Here is a 13,993-nt window from a genome sequence, read left to right as displayed (position 1 = left end):
TCAGCAAGCAAATAAACTCATTTTCACCAGCAAGTTTTAGCACTTTGCCTCGTTTGAAAAATAAGAGTTTTTGGGACTCAGAAATGGCGGTAATTGAGGTAAAACAAACACTTGGAACCACAGATCGAAACGTCAGCTTTTGAATCTTTATGCCATGGGCAATATACCTCACCAACTATGTTGATAAAATCAAAATATATTAAACAGACCAACAGATTTTACTAAAGCGTAGTGTATTTTGCTTAACCACCTTCACTTATCATATTTAATGAACGCAGCAATGTTTACAAAATGCTATGATTTCCCCATCTGAATAATGTTCATAAATTAAATTTTTTATCAATAATGTACGGAATATACCTTTTTAGCTTGCATGTTTTGAATCCCCTCTTCAGACCACGTGAAGGTACCCAAGGGAACTATTTGTTTCACATTCGTTTGATACACGTGCAACCACGAGCATCTGTATGAAACTTTATGAAGACAAAAGGTAAACTCCCTGGAGAACATCACGCGGTCTGAATTGAAAATACGAAACATACAAGCTTAAAAGGTCTTATTAAGCAGCAAATAAATGTTGTACAAGGTCAACATTGTCCCATTCTAATTATTCACCTTGGGTGTTCTAAGTACAATCTCCACATTACTACATCTAAAATTTATACTCATGTATTATGGAACAATTAATCTCACAAAGTTAAGTTATGTTAGTCTTTGGGTAATGGTGCTGTGTTTGTCTGTCTTCTAATTGTTGTTGTTTTAAGTATGGTGTTCAACAGTTGTGAAAACTGAGCACGAATGTTTGTGAGATTAGCGTTCATGCTTTTGCGAGTGTCCTGGGCCGAATTCTTTAGGCCTTCCAAACCTTCACATTGTTTCGAACTAAAGTTAGGGGCTCAGGTATCACCCCATCTACAAAAACTTTGTAACGAAAACATACTTAAGGCACCTCGAATATTGCGAAAGATTTAAATTACAACCCCTGTCATTCTTGAGTATCTAAAGTACATAACAAATCGCATTTTTTTTTTTTGGCAAAATGCTGAAAATTAAATTGTGCCACTATAGGAGTCTGTATTGAATGGTCCACCATTTCGTGCACTCAAACTAAAACGTGAAGACTGAAGTACGTGTAGTCACGACCGACTGTGGGAGCGAAACTCAAGATGACAAAATACGACCGCTCGTACAGATTCTGAATGGCATACGTGCACATTCAAAACCGGACCAAACGTTTTTCATGGCTAAAAGCCCCATTCACACCAAAGCTTAAACGAGTTTAAAAGCAGTTTAGTTAAACATGGTTTGAAAAAATTCCCTTCATAAAAGCTGCTTACTGACTAAGTCGATTGCCAATTTAGGGCAAATTACAAAACATGTTGAATTTCATTTAAATCCAGTGTAAAAACCTGAGTCCTAGTTATTTATGTCTGTTTTTCATATTTTTAAACCTGGTTTTATCAAACATGTTTAGGTGGTGTGAATGGGGCATAAAACTGGTTTGTTTTTAGAGAGGAATGACCGTTCTGCTACATCTTGCACATTCTGTGTGCAAGCACACTCTCTGTGCAAAAAATCTGAAAGATCTAGAAACGACTGTGCGCACCTTCTGATATAATGTTGAATTTAAGAACAAACAATTAACAACTCGATTGCGAGCTCAAAGTTATTGAACGGGCTAGGCCTGTGGTTATTTGTTTAGGAACCTCGAGTCCCTCTCAGGGACGATAGAGCAAACGACCAAAACATGCAAGAGGGCGGGAAATCGCCTCCAAGGAGGTGAGATTATTTACGAGGTGGAATTTCGTTCACTTGACTACCTCCGAGAAAAACAAAAATAATAACAAATCACTAGTAATTTGTCACTGATTTTTTTCAAGGGCAAAGAACGCTGGCAAAACATGCGAGCACGCACACAATCACCTCCCGAGAGGAGAAGCTATTTGCAAGAAGAAATTTCCCGGGCGCTGGCGCCTTTCACTTGTTGTACTATTTTCGAAAAACAGGCTACAATTAGTCTTCCGCACCAATTAAACAAAAAGAATGTTCTACTCTTCATTGGCAATAGAATGTGTTTGTCTGCCACTAGGTGGTGAGTTATACTCCACTGTGAATTTCGCCATCTCACTGCTGCATTCACTAATGGGAATGACAAAAACAGAAATATCATCGTAGGATGCCAACTCGCCATTAACTCGTCTCCAGCCCTTCTCTGATAGTGTCCCGCGCGCTTCCCCGACAAGGACTTGGGCTGCCATGACGTACCTATAGAGATAGGAGGAAAATGATTCAAATCTTGTCTAGGCGCAAAGCGACGGCAGTGACGGATCCAAGGGAGGGGTCCCTCCCCCTCCCTCCCTTATTTTCAGACCAAACTTTGGAGACCGCAGTAGCATGGGGCACCAAGAAGTATTAGTCATACAACACGGTAAGAAGAAATGAAGAAATGACGGTTTTCAATATTTACACAAACTTTCCTAATGTTCGAAAGCAACGGAACGTCTGGAAAGGTACTCCTGTCCTCAGTCCTGGTCGAAATGTTTCAGAGAGAAGCCCCTGTTCATCTTTCATTCCAGTTTCAAGCTTTCGCTTTTTTTTTACCATATTTAATACTGTAAACCGGTTGGTAAACAACTAAAAATTTGAAGCAAAGTTTCTTGTCAACACGTATAGAGCTCGAATACGGGTCTAGAGATCTCAAATCCGGCGAGATGTCCAGTTAATATTAACGTGTTCGGTCTAAGAACTGCGCCCAGTAACAAACATGTCCACGGCTTTCTCAGAGGGAAAAAGAACGCTATTATCCACTTTCGTTTTAACTCACCTTCTTTTATCGTCTTTAGGGACCTTTGAAAATGTCTCCATAACTAATTCAGCAGCCTGAAAAGAATCAGGAAAAAAAAAATAAAAAGTACATTGTAGCAACGTCCTTTTATTTTCACAAAGTAAATTGAAACATTTCAATGGTCCTCAGAAAATCGACAGACGAACCTTTTCACTAGATAACCTCTCCCATAATCCATCAGAGGCCATTATGATGACGTCATCTTCGGTGAGCTTACTACTCGACAAGTCAAATTTTCGAACCTAAAGCAGATGAGGAAGACCACAAACACATTACGGGAAACATTAACACGTAAGCTTATAAAAAATAGTAATTTGAGAAAAAAGAAAATAGAGACCTTTAGATTCGAGGACGAAGATGACTACAAGTACGAGATTTGATTTGAAGTTTTTTCGCGTCTTCTCAAAATATAGACTTTCCAGAAAGCTTCACTTTACCATTTTTCACTAGAAACGTTAGCATTGTTATCTTTAGTGAAGGAGGTTTACGCGCTCTCCCAATCGCAAAATGATAAAACTTCTAGCATTTGATATCTAATCTTTTTTTCGCCACCACAACATTCGAGCGAAAACTCGTAGTAGAATGACGACGGGTACCACGTTTTCCCGCCAAAATGACGCTGCTTCACGCGCGAGCACTTCTTAGTACTGAGAAAATCTCGTACTCGTAGTTGTACTAGTCTAGCCTAGTCCTTAGGCGAACTCTCTCACTCGACTGGATCTGCTCGACGGTGAGGAAACCGCGCGAAAGTAGTTTATAGTTTTAACCGAATTGGAAGTAATAACTAAATGATGACTCACCTCCGGTTGTGGAGTAAGGAATGGTTTGATTGGAAGACTGCAAAAAGCAACTTTCAGATCATGGTCTCCAAATCCACGGGTCGTTCCAATAGTGTCCAACAAACGCGCCTAGCAGCCAAAACAAATCACATCAATTTCAACGAGCTTTTAAAGTTCGCAGTAATTTTCAAACGATTTTCAGGCAAATTTTAAAAGCCCTAACTTGGGAATTATCAAACAAAGCCCCCAAGGCTCCCCCTAGCTAACCAAACTTTAAGCAATGAACAGTTCCGCACTGATTGTAACTTACACTTTGCTTACAGTCCCCTCGATTCCCGATAAAACTAGTCTAAGTCCCCAGCCGCTCGGGCCGGAGTCACGCAATGCTCCCCGCCCCCAGCGTCGGGGAGCATTGCGTGACTCCAGCACGAACGGCTGCGAGGGAAACTACGAGCGAACTCAACCAATCATTAGCTTTAATTACCAATTTTCATACCGTGGACAAACCAATTTTCTTATGAAAAAAGTCAACAGCCAATATGTATGATGCATACTATCACAGATAATTACAAAAACACGCTACCACAAAAAGTTCTCAAAAGCTGTAATGCTTTATTAGTGTTGAACCACTGGCAACGTTTACAAACAAAACTGAATAGGCACAACGACAAATCAATACTTTTTTGGAAAGTTTTTTGTTAAACTGCTAGCAACGTTTACAAGCAAATCTAGAAAGCACAACTTTCGGGAGGCCTGTCTGTCTTTTACCACTTGTAGCTTTCCATTCTCAAAACAGGTTGTTCCCAAGCCTTTTTCCACAGGCAACCTCGAATCTAAAACAAAAAGCGCGAACTGGGACAGAGAACGAAAAAAAGCGGTCAGATGAAGGAATCCAAGGCGAACTCGATCGCGCAGATTTTGTTACCAGTCGACCTAGTCTGCCTCTCTGCTCCTTATATTACCAAAGAGAACTGGCTGAGAGCAAAGCTACTAAACATTCCTTCTACAAAATGATTTTTCAAACACGTACGAGAAACGTCATTGTTACTACCTTCTTTCCTTCGCCATGAATCATAGGAAACTTTCGAGCATCTTCTTCCATGACTGTCTTTAAAGCCCTGCCAACAATACAATTACTTGTTACTCGAGTTAGAAGTTTATATCCAGCCTACTAGAGCAATGATGTCCAGTCTACAGAGAAATGGCAATGCAAAGCGCGCAATGTCTGCAAATTGAGTAGCAGTATTATCAGTAATCATCGTGAAGAATTAATCCCAGAATTAAACACAGGCTGCTTCTATTTGATCTTCGAGCTGAAGACATGTATGGCAACGAAAAACTCTTCTTAGCCCAAATTCACGTTAAAAACAAAAAACAAAACAAAACGAAACAATAACAACAACAACAACGACGACGACGACAACATGGATGTTCTTTAGTTACATTTATTACAACTGACTTTTCAATGCTCTTGGACACTTTCCGTTGCATGCCTCAAAATGAGCAAAAAGAAACGACCAAATTGCGTGATGCTCGTCATGCCGCGCAAAAGTAATGAGGCAGCTTACCTCAGAGGCCACTTATTTCGTCGCGCTCTTTATAAAAGCAAATCGTTTTCTAAGCGACAATTTTCATGGTGTTGTTGTCATAGTTACCGAGTCTACGGAAAATCCGACAGCTACACATGTACACCGCAAAACATACATTGTAAATGCTTATCACTGCAAGGGATCACCAAGTCAACTACTACGATTGCTATGGTAAGGGGGGTTTCCTGTGGACGCCCTACCATTCAGTTGTCGCTGAACGCCGGATAAACACTAGGCCAGTTGTCGAAGGTTGATTAGCGCTAACCCGGGGTCAAATTTTAATCTGACTTTCTTTTTCTTTTGTTCAAACGCATTTCCTCGGATAATTTTTGCTATTCTCTTTAGCATATCCAATCATCAAATTGTAGACGAAGAGGATAGGATTGATTTTGCTTTTTAAGCTTTTATATTTAAGTTCAAAGTTCGTACTAACCCTGGATTACTTTAACACAGCTTTGAACAACCAGGCTCTCACTGGTTTTTGTTGTTAACATACTTAAACTGAAGTTAACTCTCTTAAAAGAGCGTAAATGAAAGCAACGTACCATCCTGTCATATGTCGGTCCCTGTAAAGAAGCGGCTGTCCAACGTGTTTTTTCCTTACTCTCTGTTGAAACTCAAGTCTACCAAACTCGTTACCTAGAAGCTGTGGCCGCTGATAAGCCTACAAAAGAACATAAAAAAGAACACCAAGTTGACTAATGAGAGATTCGAACATCCGTGTTATCTAAACTTCATCCCACCAAAATGCACGTTTTACTCAAATTCACAAACATTGAGTTGAAGGAACAAGCTCTGTTGAGCGATCCTCCAACTAAAACGGGTAACGACGTCATTTCGTTGCTATGACAACTGCGATGTCAACATAACACAGCTCATGACAAATTTTCATCTTTGTCTGATAAAGCAGGGGTAATCGTGTTTCCCCATAGATCTTTGTTAATGGCAACGAGCTTTGTGCTCAGACTCGGGACATATTGGCCCTGAAAAAGCCAATCGAGCTATCTTGTTATCACAGAACAAGCTGTTAGTGTTTTGTACATCAAACTATTACAGAATGATAGATTCAGACCCCCTTTGGTCTATCCTTTTGCAGCCAGCAGGCCACCACTTTCTGAGTCCGGTTACATTGCATTTATGGTAACTAGCTCGCGGAGGAGGCGTATGTGGTGGGCGCGAAAAGCAAGTGCACGTGGCATGCACGTTTGGAAGGGGAGAGCGGCAGGTGCACGTGGTAGGTACACGTGACAGGTAGCTGAAATAAATAAAAGATGGGGGTTAGCAAAGGAATGAATCGAACGTTGTCTAGTGTGAGAAGCGTGAAAAAAAAATCAATCACATTTCTGCATTATGTACTTTTTGAAAGACACCAATAAACGTGATTCTTACAATAAGCTGAACTCTTTGTCTTTCTGTTTCAGGAGTGAAGTCTCTGGACAAAGGAATTACTTTTCCCTTATGAGCTACAACTGCCCTACAAGAGAAAAAAGTAAAAATTGAAAGCATAATCAGTGCTCTCGAGACACTAATGTTTTTGGACACTAGGCATAAATTACTAGCCCACAAGGACAAGCCCGCGGCACTGATCCAAGAAAAATGGAGGTTGTTCAAAACTTAAAAGTGTTTGCAGCCTGTACTAGGGGTTCAGAACTTTTATGACTCTTAATAGAGTCCAGACAGAAATTTTCTGTGTCTGGGACAAAAGGAGAATTCGGATTTGCTGACCTATCAGCGCTACTGTTCGAGTCCACACAAGTTCCTCGATATGAGTCGCATGAAAGGATTTTTCTTCCAACTTCGTTAAAAACTTATTAACCGCTTATTGCACTCTTTTTTCTCTTCATGTTGTGTGTGATCCTTTGGTTTCAGTTTCAGTTTCAGTTTATTGTTTTGCCATAAGTTGTACTAAAGCAAGAAAAACTAATTATTTAAACTCTCATGGCTAGGAAGCCCAAGAGAAGCCACCGGGATTATAAGGAATGGGCTCCCTAATGTAAAATAGTGAAAACAAAATGTTATCATAATTACACATGGAAAAATCAATGGCAGACCTACAGTAAATCTTAAAATATAAAAAAATGACAAACAAAAAATATGAAAAGGAAAAGGAAAGGTAAAGGAAAAAAAAAAAGAATATTTATGATAAGAGGAATGCTTTGAGAACACAATGAAAATCTGCGTCAGCATCATTGGCCATTGAAGGGCGCTTTCTCGAAGGTAGTGTTTTTAAGAAAAAGCTCTTTCATTCTTGTGGTGAATGTGCACAAAAAAAATTCCAAGATGATGGACCCTCAATGGCTTTCACCCACCCAGGCCCAGGCCCCTATTTTATTGAGTGACGTGGAAACAAGGATGTAATTCCATTTCGAATATGGTATCCATGCTGCGACTGGAGTCAAATGTACGATATGGATAGAAAATACTTTGACTTACATTTAACTAACTATGGATGAAGCGTTTTTGACTAACCATGCATGAAGCGTTTTAGAAAAAAAAAGCTCTTCAAGTTTTATGGCTGTAGAAGATATATTTATTTATTCGTTAAACTAACCTGTCTAGGGGCTAGTTGGAGCACATTTTTACCAGCCCAGCATGACGTTTTACTAGTCCTGGGCTAGTGGACTAGAGTTAGTGTCGAGCACTGATAATTATGGAAAGTAAATGAGCCTCTTGTAACAGTTATGTCAAAAAGTTATACAATGTAGTCAAATTTAAGAGTTTCAGAAGGTGCAATGTTAATACAGAACTAGAACATCAAGCTCATTGAGTTGTTTACACATGACTTTTATTGATTTTGCGAATAAGTGGATGGGTGGATAATCAGTGAGTGGGTGGATTGTGCAGCATAATTTATAATTGAAGTTTTGTCTGTGATCCCAGATTATAGTGAAATTTACTCACTGACCTTTGATTATTACCAGTAGATATTAGGTCATAACTTTGTTAGTATCAACTAGTCAATAAAAATTAATGCCCTTCATTCTTATCTCACCTGCAGTCCCCTGCATTAGCCACATATAATCTCTTTCCTAAAAACAATGCCACCAGAGCTGCACAGCCTCCATCAATCCTGTAGGTAACTTTCTCTCTTCTTATCTGTTCATCCTACATTGTACCAGAAAAAAATAATAATGCCCATTGATTATTAGTCTTAATTATATAAACACCAATGAAATACCAGCTGAGCTTTTGCAGACAGAAAAACATGATATCTTCACATGAGAAAATAACATGTTATCTTCACACGTAAAATATCACTGTTGCTATGGCTACATAATAAATCACGCCTTTCACAGCAAACAACTATTTCAGTGAAATGGTTTGGTATTTTGTGTTGAAAAAAATTAATATTTCACTTGTTTGCTGCACTCGCTTGTGAAATATCTTGACTTTCAACACTTAAGGTGACTCGACTCAGTTTTTTTGGGGGGGTACCATCCTACTTTGAAGCTCTCTGGTATCCCCACTTTTACTTTTATCGTAAGTCTAACACATAGAATGGATAACATATAGATCAATCTACAATATAACATAAAATTTTTGGCGATCGGAGTAAATTTCACGTGGTTATAATGCCACGCCCCTTTGAGGTCTGAGTCGAAAATCTGCTGTTGCCGGCATTTTTTCGTGAAAATCTCTCGGCTACACATAGTACGCATTAGTGCCTTGCGCTGAACAGAGTTTCGCCAAAATCGCAAACACCCAATTCGAGAAATTCAGTGGTTTCCAAATTTAGGTCATAATTTATACGAAAATGATAAGCAAACTTTATACGATTATATCTAATAAACTATGAGATTCATCCTTTATTTTGGATAACATATAGATCAATCTACAATATAACATAAAATTTTTGGCGATCGGAGTAAATTTCACGTGGTTATAATGCCACGCCCCTTTGAGGTCTGAGTCGAAAATCTGCTGTTGCCGGCATTTTTTCGTGAAAATCTCTCGGCTACACATACACATGAATGCTCACCGAGATATGATATTTTCGGTACAGTGGGACAGGCCATCGCGTGATATATAGAGGTTTAACTCAAAATTTTTTAAAATCAATTCTCATGCTTCTTGTGCCTTTGCAAAAAAATCAAGAAGTGCTACACACTAAATCTACTAATACTATTAAAAAAATATCATTTTTTCATAAGTTTATTGCAAGCCAATAATTAAACCAACTCGTGACGGGAATCCCTTCCATTTTCTCATACTAAATTATCATATTAGTCGGTGAGCATTCGGAAGTCAGCCAAGCGTGGTCATTGCACGCGTGCTGAACAAGAATGCTGTATAATGACAGACTAGAAACAATAGACAACTCCCAAAGCACAAACTCAGCCAAAACGCTCAAAATCTTCAATGTTTACTAAAGTTTGGGCCTATAGAAGATAATGTCACAGTTTTTCAATGACCATAAAATTCAGAGTCTGGGTAGTTAGTTACTCAATTGTGGCCCTGAAAACATTTGAAGGAAAAAAAACTACGAATTTTTAATAAAAAGGTTTTTTCGTGAGAAGGACTCTTAAACGCTGACAAACGTCAACAAATAGCGAAAACTATCATTTCTATATGTTTGCTTTGCTCGAAATTGCGCGCATTTACAAGGCCCTAAAGCGTTTTGCTGACTTGCAAGGACCCATCTGTTATAACGATGCCCAAAATAAAGGGATGAATCTCATAGTTTATTAGATATATTCGTGTAAAGTCTGCTTATCATTTTCGCATAAATTATGACCTAAATTTGGAAACCACTGAATTTCTCGAATTGGGTCTTTGCGATTTTGGTGAAACTCTGTTCAGCGCAAGGCACTAATGTGCACTATGTGTAACCGAGAGATTTTCACGAAAAAATGCCGGCAACAGCAGATTTTCGACTCAGACCTCAAAGGGGCGTGGCATTATAACCACGTAACATTTATTCCGATCGCTAAAAATTTTATGTTGCATTGTAGATTGATCTATATGTTATCTATTCTATGTGTTATACTTACGATAAAAGTAAAGGTGGGGATACCAGAGAACTTCAAAGTAGGATGGTACCCCCCCCAAAAACTGGGTCGAGTCACCTTAAAGTGAAATTTTGTATTATGATCTCTGCGCAGCCAAAGTATGATCTCGCAGAAATATCAATTATCTATTTTGAAACAAGCAGGTGAAGGCAGCAACATTACTGATTTATAAACAGTTGTCATCCTCTGTTTCCAACTCTATTCTTCTTTATCAAATTTTTAAAATTAGGCCAAATGAAGGGACATCACGATGGCCAGAATGTGGCTACGGCCACTTGATGGGGGTGACCACTTAATAGAGGTTAAATTTACAATGTCCTTTTCTACATTTTTTATTTATTTTAAGACTTTGATTACTCGTTCAAAAGAGGGAGGCCGCTTAATGGAAGTTCAATAGTGATTTTAATGCAACTCTTACAGTTGTAGAGGAATAATATCTGAACACTCATTGCTACACTGTACAGGTGACAGAGATTAAGTCAAACAAAATGAGAGACTGTTTACAGCACTCACTGGAACATGTACATTTTCTACTAATAAGACAACACACGTATAGTTACCCAAGAGTCACAGACAACCCACATGGCACAGACCTACCATTTCAAAGAAAGCTTCTTCCAAAACTCCAATAACAAGACTATCAATAGTAACTGATGACACAACAGCATCTGCTAGCTCTTCAGCCATGGCAAGTTTGTCATCACTCTCATAGGCTAATAGTTCTTTGATTCCTTGTAGCTTTTCCATGATGTGAAAGTGCAGTTGGTTAACAGCCATCAGAGATGCCCCACATCCTGCATGGCCATCAAATACACCAAAATAGGCATAGGGTATCTTCGTCTGAAAACAATCAAGCAAAAGCAATAAATCAATCAACTGACTATAACAACTTTATTTAAATCAAGAATTTGCTTCAAAAGGACTTGAATGTATAGTAAATGAGAATGTCAGTGTGTTTAGCAGCACAGTACTAACTGGGGACACTATTTTTACGTCTCCTACTGGAGACGGGAATGCCATTATGTGGTCATCTGAGCCACGCGAAGGTCTAGTCATAGGCAAGGCAATGCAAGTACCTTCATTTCTCAGTTATTTTTAGACCCTGAGTATTGTTCCGGCAACAAAAATCGAACCCGTGACCTCCCACTCTGCAGTAAAGCACTCTATCAACAAAGTCAGAGCTAATCCTGCCATGGAAATAATGGAAATACAAAAAAGAGGCTCTCACTGGGGGTGAGAGGCTTTTTCACAGATGTGTTAACTTTAGTACTTTTCCATCCTTAAGTACTTTTCCATATATTCATTCATTTCCTTGTCGCATGTTAGAAACCTTAAGGCCATTGCAGGAGGTCAGAAGTGTTGCTTCAGAATCAGGTGGTAAATTTTACCGGTTACCACCTGATAAGGAAAACACTGCGTGAGGTGAGGAACTTTTAATCCTAGTCTTTTAATTCCTGTATTAATTGTACCTGACTAACACGAGTAGGACTTCCTTCATCATCAGCTTCACCAGATGATTTGCTGACATTTAAACAGAACATTCCAGCCACAGATTGGTCTTCATTCTTGTTTGGTGTTTTTCCCGCATTTATGGTTCTATAAAACAAAACGTTCAAAATCAAAACTGATAAAAATTAGAAATAATCATTCTAATAGATATATTAAACAGTGGTGGTAGATCTAGGAATGGCATTCAGGAACTTCTTAATGAAAAAAAAAAAAACAGTAACAACAAGTATTTACTTTTTTAGTGGTTATAGCATGTCAAATCACAGCTCCCCTTCTACCATTCTGGTTAGAATTTCTTATAACTACTGTAGTTCCAATGACATGTTTTTACTTAATAGCCGAGAGGTACACTTGTGTAACCCTAGCGATAAAAATCCCTTTTATTTGCTGCTGGACTACTACAGGGCAAATAAAAAGAAATTTTCACAAGTTTGTTTTCAAGGCCCCACATTCTTAATTTTAATTCCTTTAGTATAGAAGCTCAGAATACCTCTAGTCAAGGTTACTGATATTTTAGCGCCATCCCGCAACCGTGAAATTCAGGTAAGTCCACAAAATCCCACGAAATTCACAAAAACATGCAAAATCCCATGAAATTCGCAAGAAATCTTATCAAATACCTGTTGATACAACATATTTGAAACTTATCTTGGCTATTGGGGATGTTTAAATGCCATTAGTTATTATAAATAATTTAATATAATCATTGTTCCTGAAAAAAGCCTTTTTAGGGAGGTAACAATAAAGTATGTTTGTATGTATGTATGTATGTATGTAATAACTTCACAGAAGTTCAGGTTTCACGAGTAATCAATGATTACTAGTCATGATGTTACAAGCTTTGCCATCACTTCACGAGTGCTTTGTTGTTAAAATAACATATGATTACCTTTCTAAAAAAACATTACACACACTCACACACTCATCAAATCAATGCAAAATCCCGCAAAATCGGCCATTTTTGGGGGGGGCCGTAACCTATTAGAATAGTCACAGCTCTTTTTGAGAGGTCACAGGTATTAAGTTATGCTCACAGTTTGTCACCAATTATATAAAAATGTGACCACTAAAAAGCGACAAAATACCATCCTCAAACAGTAAAAGAAATGGTGACCTATCATTTATTGAAGGCAATGGTCCCAAAATTTACAAAACTGACTAAATACAAAGAACTTCGCTGAATTTGAACACTTTTGCGTTTTACCGTGAAACCCTGAAAACATAAGTCAGTCTAGCTGTATATTTAAGCAATAAACTCATAGCTGCATATGAATAACGTCATGTTCAAAGCCTTTTTGAACGTACTTCCGGTCAGCTATATACATGAATTAGTTCATTGTACTGATGTTCCAAGTCATGTTAAACGTTGCTATCTAAGGGTCGCAAAAAAACAATATTAAGGCATTCATTATTCAGAGAGCCAGGATCAGCTAGGATCCGCGATCGACAAAAATTTTCCCCTTCACGACGTGTTTATAGGTTGGGTGGGAAACAAATTTAATATCCATGAATTACGCTGAGATATTGAAAGACTGAAACTGGAAGTCTGCCTAACAGGAAACGAGCTGACGTCTGAAACAAATTCCTTTTTAATTTTCAAGGATCAATAGAAAACCTTTCAAAACTGATCATTACGTGTGATGATCAGATAAGCCAAGTTACGTACGGTTGATTACAACAAACTAGCGAGATAGCAAGAGACAGAGATAGAGCTTTCCACAAAAGATATATTCTACTTACTCGGCGTATCCAGCGTTAAAAGGTAGTTCCCTGTGTGGAATAATAATCGGTCTTGACTCGTGATCCGATGCAGCTTGTTCAGATTCCTCGTTCAATTGAAGAAACTCGGGCCGTCGGTACGTGTATTTTTCTTCTAACATATCATCGTAAACTCGGAAACCCAGCCGCCTGTCTGAATTGACAGAGGCAAAGTAAGCAAATGCATTCGCCGGATTGATGTTTAGCATTCGTTTGAGGCCATTAAAGCTCATATTTTTCTAAAAGATCCCTAACTTCTTCCGCAAGGAAAAATAATTAAACAAGTTGCCATTAATTTAAACAGGTAACCGCTGGACAAATCGCCTCGTTCTCGCGAAAGCGACCGTGGACGTGACAAAGGGGTGGGGGTTGGGCGGGGTTGGGGCAGGGGAGAGGTAAATGGGAATAACTAAGTCAACTAATTTATAAAATAACTGAGATAGTACGCGTGATCTGATTGGTCAAAAACCTATGGTTTATTATACCGGTAAACCCATAGAAAAA

The 13,993-nt window shown here is 38.6% G+C and overlaps 1 protein-coding gene across 1 annotated transcript; it reads right to left on the bottom strand.

The window, feature by feature from the left end:
• Positions 1-216: 216 nt before the first annotated feature.
• On the bottom strand, positions 217-13,793 carry LOC140948530 (protein phosphatase 1H-like). The gene is made up of 11 exons (XM_073397780.1): positions 13,472-13,793; positions 11,692-11,818; positions 10,820-11,062; positions 8,206-8,318; positions 6,603-6,687; positions 5,759-5,877; positions 4,676-4,742; positions 3,646-3,753; positions 2,992-3,087; positions 2,825-2,880; positions 217-2,265 (listed from the first exon to the last, which is right to left on the bottom strand). Exons 1-11 carry the CDS (start codon positions 13,720-13,722, stop codon positions 2,049-2,051), a joined length of 1,482 nt encoding a protein of 493 aa, XP_073253881.1. The 5' UTR covers positions 13,723-13,793; the 3' UTR covers positions 217-2,048.
• Positions 13,794-13,993: the final 200 nt, after the last annotated feature.

This window comes from Porites lutea, chromosome 9, assembly GCF_958299795.1.
Source record: "Porites lutea chromosome 9, jaPorLute2.1, whole genome shotgun sequence".
In the NCBI taxonomy this organism is placed as follows: Eukaryota; Metazoa; Cnidaria; class Anthozoa; order Scleractinia; family Poritidae; genus Porites; species Porites lutea.
The sequence above is the reverse complement of the archived record's forward strand: the minus strand, read 5'-3'. Positions and strand labels throughout refer to the sequence as shown.

Excerpts from the sequence above, each read along its gene's own strand:
- LOC140948530 (XM_073397780.1), bottom strand. The coding sequence starts at position 13,722 with ATGAGCTTTAATGGCCTCAAACGAATGCTAAACATCAATCCGGCGAAT. Across the intron at positions 11,819-13,471 it reads TTTAACGCTGGATACGCCGA|AACCATAAATGCGGGAAAAA; the intron begins GTAAGTAGAATA and ends TTTGTTTTATAG. Across the intron at positions 4,743-5,758 it reads GACCGACATATGACAGGATG|GGCTTTAAAGACAGTCATGG; the intron begins GTACGTTGCTTT and ends TATTGTTGGCAG.